This window comes from Panthera pardus, unplaced genomic scaffold, assembly GCF_024362965.1.
Source record: "Panthera pardus isolate Hobbes unplaced genomic scaffold, ASM2436296v1 HiC_scaffold_20, whole genome shotgun sequence".
NCBI classification, from domain to species: domain Eukaryota; kingdom Metazoa; phylum Chordata; class Mammalia; order Carnivora; family Felidae; genus Panthera; species Panthera pardus.
The window spans coordinates 86,174,390-86,186,782 of NW_026526766.1; the positions used below are offsets into that span (position 1 = coordinate 86,174,390).

General features: G+C 48.5%; 2 protein-coding genes across 5 annotated transcripts in view; both read left to right on the forward strand.

Annotated features, from left to right (window-relative positions):
- The window catches only part of LOC109250094 (neutrophil gelatinase-associated lipocalin-like), a 74,063-nt gene that overhangs the window by 13,213 nt on the left and 48,457 nt on the right, over nt 1-12,393 (forward strand). The window lies entirely within an intron of this gene.
- The window catches only part of LOC128772483 (neutrophil gelatinase-associated lipocalin-like), a 38,462-nt gene continuing 33,697 nt past the window's right edge, over nt 7,629-12,393 (forward strand). The window contains exons 1-7 of one of the 2 annotated variants that reach the window (XM_053908329.1): nt 7,629-7,810; nt 8,334-8,470; nt 9,890-9,969; nt 10,113-10,232; nt 10,438-10,539; nt 11,234-11,264; nt 11,380-11,574. In XM_053908329.1, coding sequence (XP_053764304.1) covers nt 7,673-7,810; nt 8,334-8,470; nt 9,890-9,969; nt 10,113-10,232; nt 10,438-10,539; nt 11,234-11,253 — 597 coding nt within the window. In that variant the 5' untranslated portion in view covers nt 7,629-7,672 and the 3' untranslated portion in view covers nt 11,254-11,264; nt 11,380-11,574. Of the gene's footprint in view, nt 7,811-8,333; nt 8,471-9,889; nt 9,970-10,112; nt 10,233-10,437; nt 10,540-11,233; nt 11,265-11,379; nt 11,575-12,393 lie in introns of those variants that run through there. The other variant, XM_053908330.1, reaches the window with a different exon arrangement.

Below are 12,393 nucleotides of genomic sequence, written 5' to 3' on the forward strand. Positions count from 1 at the left end.
GAGACTTCTCAAGTCTCAGGGAGTGATCAGGTCCCCCTTCCACCCTTGTGAGTGGGCCTGACTAGATTGGGCCCCAGCCTTACCGGTTGTGATGTTGGGTCCAGGTCCTCACCTGCCAAGTTTTCTGGATTCCGGCGGGAACAACAGAGCGGGGGCTGGCCTGAGGCAACCAAGCAGGAGACTGCCAAACTTCAGGCAGGGCGCTCACTCTTCCTTGCAATCCCTCATTCCATCACCGCCTCACCGTTCTCCCAAATCGGTGGCAACAATGGGCCAGTGTGGTTGGGTTTACTGGTCAGGGAACCAAATTTGTTATGGAACCAGGCCGGAACGCTGGCGGAAAAACCAACCAGCACTCAGAGATCTTGGTGGATCAGAGATTTATTTAACATCCACGGGCTCAGAGGAGATGGTTTCCCCAAAGATCTGAGCCCCAAACGTGAGTGGGAAGGGTAATTTATATTTGTCAGCCTCCATATTTGGGAGGGGGGGGGTTCGTGTATGCAGCAAAGGAAGAAGAACCCAGAGGAGGGGTCTCTAAGCTAGAGACCAGAGTTTGTTTTAGCCCCATCAGCCATCTTTGGTGTACTTTATTCACTTCTCCCACAATAGAGTGACTTTCCTTATTTCCATCAGTCTTAATTATGTTTAGCAGAATTTTGACTCTTAGCAACCTTAGTGTCCAGCTGAGACTAAGTAGTAACCATTTGTAAACTGTTACACCAGAATCCTTTAGATGGAAAATTCATGAATGAATTAAGCATAAACCATGTTTTCCAATAGACCCAAATATTCCTACTTTCTCTGCAATAAGAAGTCAAAAGCACAAATCTATGTTCAGTAATCAATGCTTTAGCACTCCATTCTATTTGGAAAAGACCTAGATATCCAGTGAATTCAATCCCATTTATCCAAGTGCCAGATTACCAAAGACTATGAAAGCTGTCTCAACAATTATCCGTGAAAACTTTGAGATACACAAAATTAACTATTATTTTAAGTCATCTTGTTGCTAACAAATTGCAACAGAGACAACATGAGCTTATTTGATCTTTAGGAAACCTTGATAGAATAAAGTTTTAATTTGATGCTGGTAACTTTAAATACATATCTATCTTAGCTAAACCAACAAACTTAAATAAGCTTAAACGTCGAATACGTTCCACCTGCGTTCACTTAAAAGACAATTGATTTGTTCCCCATTGTCATATTTTACCTGGGACAGCAGTGGGGGAATCTGAAGTGGGCGATCCAAGGGGGTGCTCATTGCTCCTTGACATGTGGGTGGAAGGATGGTATAGAAGCCAGTTACTTAGGTCACAAGAAAGGTGAGGCAGAAAAGGAGCAGGGAGAGGGGAAGGCAGAAGAGGCAAAATGCCAGAAGGCAGAGAAAGAGGATTCCTGGTTCTAACCCTTGTCATCTGGGAAAGAGGAGACGCCATGTTTGTTTGTTTGTTTGTTTGTTTGTTTTGATTTCCACCAAAGTGGAAATAGGGAGTCTATGCCAGGCTAGAGAAGACAGGGAATTTCCCTGAAACAAAGGGAGTTTCAGCAGCTGCTGTAGAATATTCTTCAAGTCCCTGCCCCTAGATAGACTAACCGCAGTTGGCTCCAATTATAGCCATTAACTAGGGAAATGAATGAGGGAGAGGCCCCCACATCTATTAGGAGGAGGAACAGAGAGAAAGAGTCAGCATCCCCTTTGTCAGGGATGGCCTGTATTTCCTCTAGCAACTGAGTTCCATCAGGAGGAGGCCTGTTAGGATATCCACTATGTTGGGAGGGAGCTTACTAGCCACACACATTTGGGCAAATACATTCTGTAAAAAATTTTTTTAACATTTATTTATTATTGAGAGACACACACACACAGCGTGAGCAGGGGAGGGGAAGAGAGAGGGGGAGACACAGAATCCGAAGCAGGCTCCAGGCTCTGAGCTGTCAGCACAGAGCCTGACGGGGGGCTTGAACTCACAAACTGTGAGATCATAACCTGAGCTGAAGTCAGTCGCCTAACTAACTGAGCCACCCAAGCGCCTCAAGGTAAATACATTCTGCAACAGACCTTTTGGTCTGGGTCCTTACTTAGAACTGCGAGGGCCTGGAACTAGGGTGCCTCCATCCATTTACCCTGTTTTCTGCAGAAGAGATCTAACTTCTTCATCCTACTAAGGCCATGCAGTGTTACAGGAAATCAGTCCTTTCCTAAATTTTGCAATCCAAATTGTTCCCAGTGGGTTGAAAAGGCATCCCAAGGATGAGTCGTTGGCAACCAAGGAGAAGGTCCCATCCTCCTCCTAGAGAGAGAAAAGTATAGAAGGTCCATTACCACAAAAATCCACACCCCACCCCCCCAACTCCCAGGTGGCATCCCAGGCACAAGATATATCAGAGGTTCCTGAGGTGTCAAAGTGATCTGAGGCATACCTTGATTCGCTATGATCAGCTGCTAAGGACTTCTGTAGGAGTGATGCTAGTGTCCCCCTGTTTTCCCATTGCATCCTAGGCTACAAATAGATGTGGGCAGATGGACCTAGTTTGCCTTGCTGAGAAGGCTGAGGAAACCACCGTTTTTAACCCATGGAAAACACTGGAAAAGTTTTACAAGGGGGAATTGCCCAATTTTGTAATTTAAGTAGTAGTTAGCAGAGGTCATTGACTGAAAACAGTGAAGACAGAAACCCATGATGATCTAACCTACATTCCAACACATAACATCATTAGAGCCAACTTCGTAGGAAACATTCCCAGTTGGGTTTTAATTCAATCAGGACTTGTTTTGCCGGCACCCAGGGTAGGTCCCACAGCCAGAACTAGCTAGACCAGGGATGTGGAGGGGATCACATTAGACCGATGAGGAGGAAACCTCACACGGGAGTCTTAAGATTGGCAGCCATGCTAGTCACTTAGGTGGCTGTCCCGTGCCCAAAACAGACAATTATGTATAAGGATAGGAACAAAGAGAGGGCATCAAGTTTCTGGGTCATTTTGTCTTTCCTGACTGGACACTCACTTCCAGACAAAAGCCAGGCTTTCTCCTCCCCATAGAGTAGCCATGGGCTAGAGGAGTATAACCTGAACAATAAACAGGAAAGTGTTCCAATAACACCATACTCCTTGAAAAGCCCCAGAAATAAGAGTAAAGGAACCAAGTTTGCACCGAAGCTCAGAGTCCAGATGAAAAGACTGACACTTCCATATTGGGAGACAAATGATAAAGTTTTAGAGTGTGTGTGTGTGGGGGGGGGGGGAGGGGTTGTTCCAGAGCTAATAGCCAAGAAAGAATTCCTGAAGATGTGTTTGGTGCAAAAAAAAAGTGATTTTATTAAAGCAAGGGGACAGGCCCCATGGGCAGAAAGAGCTGCACTCTGGTTGTGAAGACTGACTGATTATGTACTATGAAGTTAGAGGGAGGTATAGTCAAAAGGAAGGGAGGCCTCCAGAAGGCCTTCAGAAGGCCTCCAGAAGGACTTTGATATGCTAAAGAGGACTCCTAATCACCTCAGGCCTTGCTATTGTCAAGCTAAAGTTGTTTTACCTCTAGTAAGGCATTTGTATTAGGAATGGTAGGGGTTCCTAGAGAAATGTTCTATTCCTTGCCTCAATTATTTGTCAACGGGTTGCAGCATATCAGGAAATTTAATTTACCTTATATTTACTTCTTGCCTTTCTTCCCTGCATCACCATGGGGGTGGGGGTGATAATAGGGCTCCAGGAAATTGAGTCTATAGACTTCTGGAGGTCAGGCTATTGATAACATTGCCTTTTCTTATAATCTACTAAGATATTTGTAAACTGATGGGAGACTCATGTCCTGCATGACTGGGATCTCTATCAGTCAACCATTTGTTTTGTGTGTGTGTGTGTGTGTGTGTGTGTGTGTGTGTGTGTGTTTGTTTGTTTTTTTTACCTTTTCTTTGTTCTTGGGCAGCCAGAGGAATGTCACACATATCCCACCTGGGGGGGTGGAGTTCTATCTAGCTTGTACATTGCCCTCAGTTTTCCTTATGTTCCCTCTTTACCCAGAGTCCCTTCTCTCAGGGCCCACCACCCAAAGGCCATGTTAGGCTAGCTTGTTCCCCTGCAGCAGATGGAAGAGCCATTGAGGTTCTGGGAGTCTCATCTGTGGCCAGTGAGCCCTCAGGACAGCTTCAGGTTAGGCATTCCGCCAGCTCTGGCCAACTTGGTGACATCTAGGAGACACGGCCCAGGGGCTGGGACCCATCACTGCCTCCCATGGACAGCCAAGCCCCCATGAGGAAAGTGCCTCCCTTCTGGACAAAGCTGGGATCAGCCATGGCGGGAGCACTTCTGGGGGTCCAGTCCTAGCCTGGGCTCCACAGTCCAAGACTATGGCCAGAGATGGCAGGTGGTATCAGTGATCTCTCAAGGATGAGGCTGAGTCCTAGCACTCACTGTGACCCAAAGTACCTGGTGTCCAGAGAGGCAGGGTAGAGAGCCCCGCTTGGGGCCCCAGCCCACCACCCCTTTTTACAAAGTGCAAATGCATGGCTTGCATTGTCCCCCAGCAGGATGGAACCGGGACTTTAGCCTCAGAGTTCTACTCTGTCAAGCTGTCTTATTTGTGGCTGGCATGCCTAGCTTGGGGTTTCTGTCCACTGGGCCCACAGGAGGGGCCATGTCCCTTAGGGGTGAGCTGAAGTCTGGGTTCACCTTGCCAATGGGGCATGGATGAAATGGAGCAATGACTCAAGGTATGAATGATGGCTTTGGAATGGTGGGGATTCAGACAGCCGAGAGCTGTCAGCCAAGAAAGAATTTTTGAGATATCTTTGGTGCAGAAAAAGTGATTTAAAAATTTTTTTTAATTTAATTTATCTTTTAAATTTACATCCAAGTTAGTTAGCATATAGTGTAACAATGATTTCAGGAGTAGATTCGTTAATGCCCCTTACCCATTTAGCCCATCCCCCACCCCCACAACCCCTCCAGTAACCTTCTGTTTGTTCTCCATATTTAAGAGTCTCAAGTTTTTGTCCCCCTCCCTGTTTTTATATAATTCTTTCTTCCCTTCCCTTATGTTTATCTGTTTTGTATCTTAAAGTCTTTATATAAGTGAAGTCATATGATATTTGTCTTTCTCTGACTGACTAATTTTTGCTTAGCATAATACCCTCTAGTTCCATCCATGTAGTTGCAAATGGCAAGATTTCATTCTTTTTGAATTGCCGAGTAATACTCCATTGTGTGTACACACACACACACACACACACACATATATGTATATGTATATGCATACATATATACCACATCTTCTTTATCCATTCATCCATTGATGGACATTTGGGCTGTTTCCATACTTTAGCTATTGTTGATAGTGCTGATAGTGTTGATAGTGCTATAAACATTGGGGTGCATGTGCTCCTTTGAGCACCTGTATCCCTGTATCCCTTGGATAAATACTTAGTAGTGCAATTGCTGGATCATAGGGTAGTTCTATTTTTAATTTTTTTGAGGAACCTCCATATTGTTTTCCAGAGTGGCTGCACCAGTTTGCATTCCCACCAGCAGTGCAGAAGAGATCCTCTTTCTCTGCATCCTCGCCAACATCTTTTGTTGCCTGAGTTGTTGATGTTTGCCATTCTGACAGGTGTGAGGTGGTATTTCATTGTGGTTTTGATTTGTATTTCCCTGATGATGAGTGATGTTGAGCATTTTTCCATGTGTCAGTTGGCCACCTGGATGTCTTGTTTGAAGAAGTGTCTATTCATGTCTTTTGCCCATTTCTTCACTGGATTATTTGTTTTTTGGGTGTTGAGTTTGATAAGTTCTTTATAGATTTTGGATACTAATCCTTTATCTGATAAGTAATTTGCAAATATCTTCTCGCATTCCATCGTTGCCTTTCAGTTTTGCTGATTGTTTCCTTTGCTGTGCGGAAGCTTTTATTTTGATGAGGTCCCAGTAGGTCATTTTTGCTTTTATTTCCCTTGCCTCTAGAGACATGTTGAGTAAGAAGTTGCTGTGGCCAAGGTCAAAGAAGGTTTTGCCTGATTTCTCCTCAAGGATTTTGATGGTTTCCTGTCTTACATTTAGGTCTTTCATCCATTTTGAGTTTATTTTGGGGTATGGTGTAAGGAAGTGATCCAGGTTCATTTTTCTGTATGTTGCTGTCCAGTTTTCCCAGCACCACTTGCTGAAGAGACTATCTTTATTCCATTGAATATTGTTCTTTCCTGCTTTGTCAAAGATTACTTGGCCATACGTTTGTGGGTACACTTCAGGGTTCTCTATTCTGTTCCATTGATCTGAGTGTCTGTTTTTGTGCCAGTACCATACTGTCTTGATGATTAGAGCTTTGTAATACAGCTTGCAGTCCAAAGGTGATTTTGTTAAAGCATGGGGACAGGACTCTTGGACAGAAAGAGCTGCTGCACTGGGGTTGTGAAGAGTGACTGGTTATATACCATGGGTTGGGGGAGATAAAGTTAAGAGGAAGTTTCTAAAGGGATTTTCATATTCTCAAGAAGACTTGCACATTACTGGAGGCCTAGCTGTTGTCAAGCTAAGGTTGTTTTGCCCTCTAGCAAATCATTAACATTAAGACAGTAAGGAATTCCTGGAGAAATGTTACACTCCATTTTTGCCTCATGTATTTGTCAATGGGCTGCAGGTCATAATGAAATTTAATGCCATGTGCCATTTCCTTCTTGCCTTTCTTCCCCATATCACTATGAGGGGGAGGTTGATACTGGGGCTCCAGGAAACTGAGTATAGGTTTCTGGAGATTAGAGAATTGATAAGATTCCATTTTTCTCCTAATTTACTAGAACAAGGGTAAATTAATGGAGACTCAAGTCCTGCAAACCTGTGATCTCTATCAGCTAACAATTTGTTTTCACTCCTTTCCTTTGTTCTTGGGCATCAAGGAGTGCCTGAAGAATGTCATACATATCCCACCTGGGGGAAGAGGCATGCTAACATGTGCTTTGCCCTCAGCTTGCCTTATGCTCCTTCATAAGGAACACTCCCCGGTAGGTCTTTAGTTGTGGGGTCAGGGAAAGGGTGTTTCACCTCGTGCCAAGGCCTAGGGTGGGTACCTGGGAAGGCCAGGATCTGGGCTCCATGAGCAACACAGGGTACACTCTGTCCTTCCCTACCAGGAATGTCCTCTTTCAGCTGAGTCCCCTTCCCTTCCTTTTGGAGACCCACAAAGCAGCATGGGCTCTGTTGGTGGGAGGCATTCTCTGTTTTCATTAGGTGCAATAAGGGGGCCCCACTGCACTTACCCCACCGTGTACTTGGGCCAAAGCAGAGAAGCTCCTGGAGGTCAGAGATGACAGCTGGTCCAGATCACAGAACCCTGACCACACACAGTGCTAACCAGGGGGAAGAGACTGTGGAGACAGTCACTGTCCCTGCCAGAGATGTGGAGATATGGGGAATGCATCCTCTAGCCTCATGGACCTTTCTGCCCCTCATCTTGCATAATCCTGACCTAGGGGAAGGGCAGAAAGCTTGCCATGATCTTCAGCACGAGATACCAGCAATTGCCTCACCCTTCCAGGATTTGGCAAAGGATATGTCGCTCCACCCTGGGGTGAGCCATTGGCCACAGAGACCATAAATAGCATCCCCCCAGAAGCCTCCTCACTCATCCCCTCTATCAGGGAATATCTGGAGTGGTGCCTGCTTCCTCAGCCCTGAAGTCATGGCCTTAGGTCTCCTGTGGCTGAGCCTTGCCCTGCTGGGGTTCCTGCAGACCCAGGCCCAGGACTCCACCCAAAACCTGATCCCAGCCCCACCTCTGGACAGGGTCCCTCTGCAGCCTGACTTCCAAAATGAGCTGGTAAGGGTCCTGGAGGGGCAGGTGCAGGGAGGCCCTGAGAAGAGTGTGAACAGAGGGGAGGAGAGACAGGATGGGTTCAGACTTTAGCTCAGTCTGCCCTCTGGTGCCCTGATGGAAGACATACCTGAAACCTCCAACAACATGCAACCTTGCTGACAAGAGGGTTAGCTGAGTAGACAGACTCCCCTAGTCTACACTTTCTTCCATAATCCCTGTAGTCCTTGCAAGGTGGGAACACCTTCAGGCCCTCTACATAATGAGGAAACTGAGGCTCAGGGAAGCTAGCTGGCCACTTGCCAAGGGTCACCCGGTCCCTGACACACTCAGGGCTGCCGCCTGGCCTGATGGTCTACAGCTCCACCAGGATCATCAGCCCAGCCTGTGTGGCCAGTCTGGGTCCCAGCAGCCCAGTTAGAGGGGCTTCTGGTTGAGGCCCAGGCTGCCTAGAGGTGCCTGCAGTGATGGAGCAGGAGGGTCCCCTGGGGCTGCTCCTTGCCCTGCCTATCACCAGCCCCCATTGTAGTTCCAGGGGAAATGGTACATCGTAGGATTGGCAGGGAATGCATTTAATAAAGAAGAACACAGCCAGTTGAAGATGTATGCTACCACCTACGAGCTGAACGAAGAGAACAGCTACAATGTCACCTCTATCCTGGCCTGGTGAGTGCCACCACCTCCTAAGGGAGCATGGGGGGCCTACAAGACTGCCCTGGGGGTCCAAGAAGCAAACTAATGTCTTAGCCAAGGGGTGACCAAAGCTGAAAGATGATCATTCATCCTACCACTGGGTACTGGATCCTTGTGCTTATTCCTTCTTTCATTCACTAGATCAACATTTCTTGGTCACTTTAGCACAGACACAGTAGAGTACTGAGGATGGACAGAGACTCTCTACCAAAGAGAGCAGAGTGTCCTAGAATGGGAGGAGGGTCACTGGATCTAGCGTGGAATCCCACCTAGGACATTCTTAAGGGCTTCTAGGGAGGTGGTCTATGAAATGGGCCTTGAGGAACCAACCTGCGTCAGTAGAAGGCCTGGGAACTTCATGGCAGGGCTGCTGGGCTGAGTCAGAGAGAGCCACTTCTTCAAGAAACAGCAAGCCATTTCATGGCTGCCCTGAGCAGGAGCTGATGAGCAGTGTGGGGGGGGGGGTGGTCACAGTGGCAGGGGCCTCAGGTACTGGTGAGTATGGCTCACCAGTGGGTATGGCTGCAGCAGGGAGAGGAATGATGGTGTGCAGCCCAGGAGGCTGATCAATCATAGGTGGAGATGACCAGAGTTTGGGGCAGATTAGGACCTAGAGAGGGGAGGCAAGGCTTACCCAGCTCCTCTGGGTTTCTGGATTTGGCACTTAGGTATGGGGATAGAGCATCTGTCATTGAAGGATCCAAAGAGGGGCAGGTGTTGGGATATTGGCTCTGGAGTGCCAGGGGACCAGATGTTGGCCCAACAGCTAAGGACGTCTTTGGCATCCAGCAGACTGGAGCCTTGGTGGTGATTCCCCCAAGAATGGTTATAGCGGGATCCCGAAAGATGAGAATAGAGGACATGGGCACTTGGGTACCTCAGTTGGTTAAGCGTCCATCTTTGTCTCAGGTCATGATCTCATGGTTTGTCAGTGTGAGCCCCGCATCGGGTTCTGTGCTGACAACTCAGAGCCTGGAGCCTGCTTTGGATTCTGTGTCTCCTTCTTTCTCTGCTCCTCCCCACCTCTTGCTCTGTCTCTCTCTCTCTCTCTCTCTCTCTCTCTCTCAAAAATTAATGAAAATGTTAAAATTAAAAAAAAAAAAATATATATATATATATATATATATATATATATATGACAAATGCCTTGGTGTGAGGAAAAGTATGGAGCAAAGGCTGCCAAGGGGAAACAGCCCAGAAGAAGGAAGGACAGTAGGTGCTGGGAGAGAGAGTATGGGCAGGTCAGAGTGGGCTCAGGGCAGAGTTGGCAGGGAGAGGCAGGGATGGGCTCAGTGGAGAAGAGCCAGGCCCATCTGAGGGGTGGGGAGTGAGGCTCCTGCTGTGGTATGGTGGGCTGTCACCCTCTTACCCACCCATCTCTTGCTTCCACAGGAACGAGACCTGTGACCACTGGCTCAGAATTTTCATCCCAAGTTCACAGCCAGGCGAATTCACCCTGGGAAACATTGAGCGTGAGTCCTGAGTGGATTGGGTCTCCAGGGTCACTGACCTTCCTGTCCCTCCACACAGATGCCAACCTGTGGAGGTCGGGGTGGAAGCAATGGCTCCTTCTACCTGGCCAGGGCAGGCTAATTCCTTAGTGTCTGCCATGCAGGTTACATTGGAACTCAGAGCTACACTGTACGAGTGGTGGCCACAGACTACAACCAGGTTGCCACGGTGTTCTTCAAGACAGTTTACAAAAACCGGGAGTTCTTCAAGATCACCCTCTATGGTGGGTCTTACCCCCTGGGACCTGTTATGTTGGGGGAGAAGAGGCCCACGACACCCAGCCCCCAAGGTTACCTACACTCCAAGCCCTGGGAGGTGGGAGAGGGGTCTGTGAAAAGAGAGGTGGGGAGGGGTCTGAGGCATCATTCATGGGTTCCACAATATTTATGGAGCTTTTGCCAGCCACTCACCAGCCATCTTGGTCACAGGGAGGACCAAGGAGTTGACCCATGAGCTGAAGGAAAACTTCATTAGCTTCGCCAAAGCCCTGGGCCTCACCGATGAGCACATCATCTTCCCTATCCACATTGGTAATCACCGGCTGGTGACAGGAGAAGGGTATATGGGTACTGCCCAGGCCTGATGTTGCCTCACTGGGGAAGGGGAGAGAGAAGGGAGGCAGAGCCCTGCTGTGGTCACTGGAGCTCCAGGAGCCACTTTGGGTTCAAGAAGACCCTGTCACACCCAGGGTTCTTGTTCCCAAGTTTCCTCCTTCACAATAGCTCAGTCCTGCCCACATGAGAATTACACATTTGGGGCCGAGCTTCCCCAGTCTCCTTGCCTGGCCATTTCTCCCTGTTCCTCCTCCCTGCCTGGCCTGTTTGTCCTGGGCCACCTCCCCCTTTGCCCTGGGGCTGGCTCACCACTGACTTGGCAGGTGCCCTTGTCCTCAGGCAGCCTGGCCTGGGTAGGTGCCTCCCCAAGGCTGAGGGTGTGTCAGAACTCAGCAGGTAAACAGGCAGAAGGCTTGGTGCCCAAGCAGGAACTTGGCTGAGCCTCACCTGCCTCCTTTGGAGAATGGGTATCACCCAGGTCTGCTTGTCCTCAGGCCTCTCCTTCAGTCCCCTTCCCTATCATCTAGTCCTCTGCTGTACCATCCCTGAAGGGAAGCCCCAGAGCTTCTGTGACTGGATCCAGGACAGCCCAGGGGCAGTGCAGGGGCCCTGGAGGTCAAGGATCCCACACACACACCCCTGCCCATGCTGACCACTTTGTCCTCCACAGATCAGTGCATCGATGAGTGAGCAAAGGTGCGGTAAGTATGACTGGAGAGGGGGCTGATGGTAGCCAGGGTGCATCTGGGAGGGGGTCCCAAGTCTGCCTTTGTCCCACCTGCCCAGCACCTCTTTATTCCCCCGACTCCCTCTCAGGTGCCCTCTGATTCTCTCCACCCCATCCCCCTCACGTCGACCTCTGCCCAGGGCATTGTCCAGCTGTCCCCACCACTCTGGACACCAGTGAGAGATCCAGGGGACCATTCTCACTACACAGCCCACCAGCTCACTGCTTCCCAGACTGCCCTGTTAATGGAACCCCTCATTACTGTCTAAATAAACACATGTCCCCCAAACTCCAACCTGTGCTCCTTGATCTCTGGGCCCTCTGAGAGGGAAAAGAATCAAGGGAAAAGAATCACAATAGTGATCCTATTAGCATCACTCCCAGGTATTGTGGTCCCCAGCAAGGGATGGAGGCCACAGAAGCTGATTCTAGCTTTGACTGAACACTTCTAGCTCCCAAATCCAGGCCCAGACCCAGACCAGCAGGAGTCGTGACTTGCCCTTGCCTCCTAGCACACTGAAGGGGCACATCTCACACCCATGTTCAACCACCTGCAGCAGGTCCAATGTCAGAGGTCCAGCCAGAACCAGGCAGATGGAGAGGGTTGGGGGGTGGGTTGAGGTGCTGTCACCCCCCTGTCACCAGTGATAAAGTTTTGGAGTGATGGGGGGCTCCCAAGCTAAGGGCCAATAAATATTTATTGAAGATATCTTTGGTGCAAAAATGTGATTTTATTAAAGCATGAGGACAGGACCCATGGGTGGGAAAAGCTGCACTGGGTTGTGATGGGTAACTGATTATATTTAGCCTCAAATTTGAGGAGGTCAGGGATAGAGTAGGTCTCTAAGGTATTTTGGAAGCAAGGTTTCCAGGACCTTGAGGGGCTCACTGTTGCTAGGGAAACACCACTTATTACAGTTGAATAAAACCTCACTCATGAGACTCTTCAGATGCATATCAGGGGCCATAAGTTTGGAGTATGATTGCCAGCATACACCTTGGGGTAGTTGAGAGAAGGAAGTAGACTTACAGGATCTTGGAGGTTGGGATAATGTTGACTTTAGGTTCTCTTTGCCCCTAGCAAAGTGTCATCTTCAAAGCAG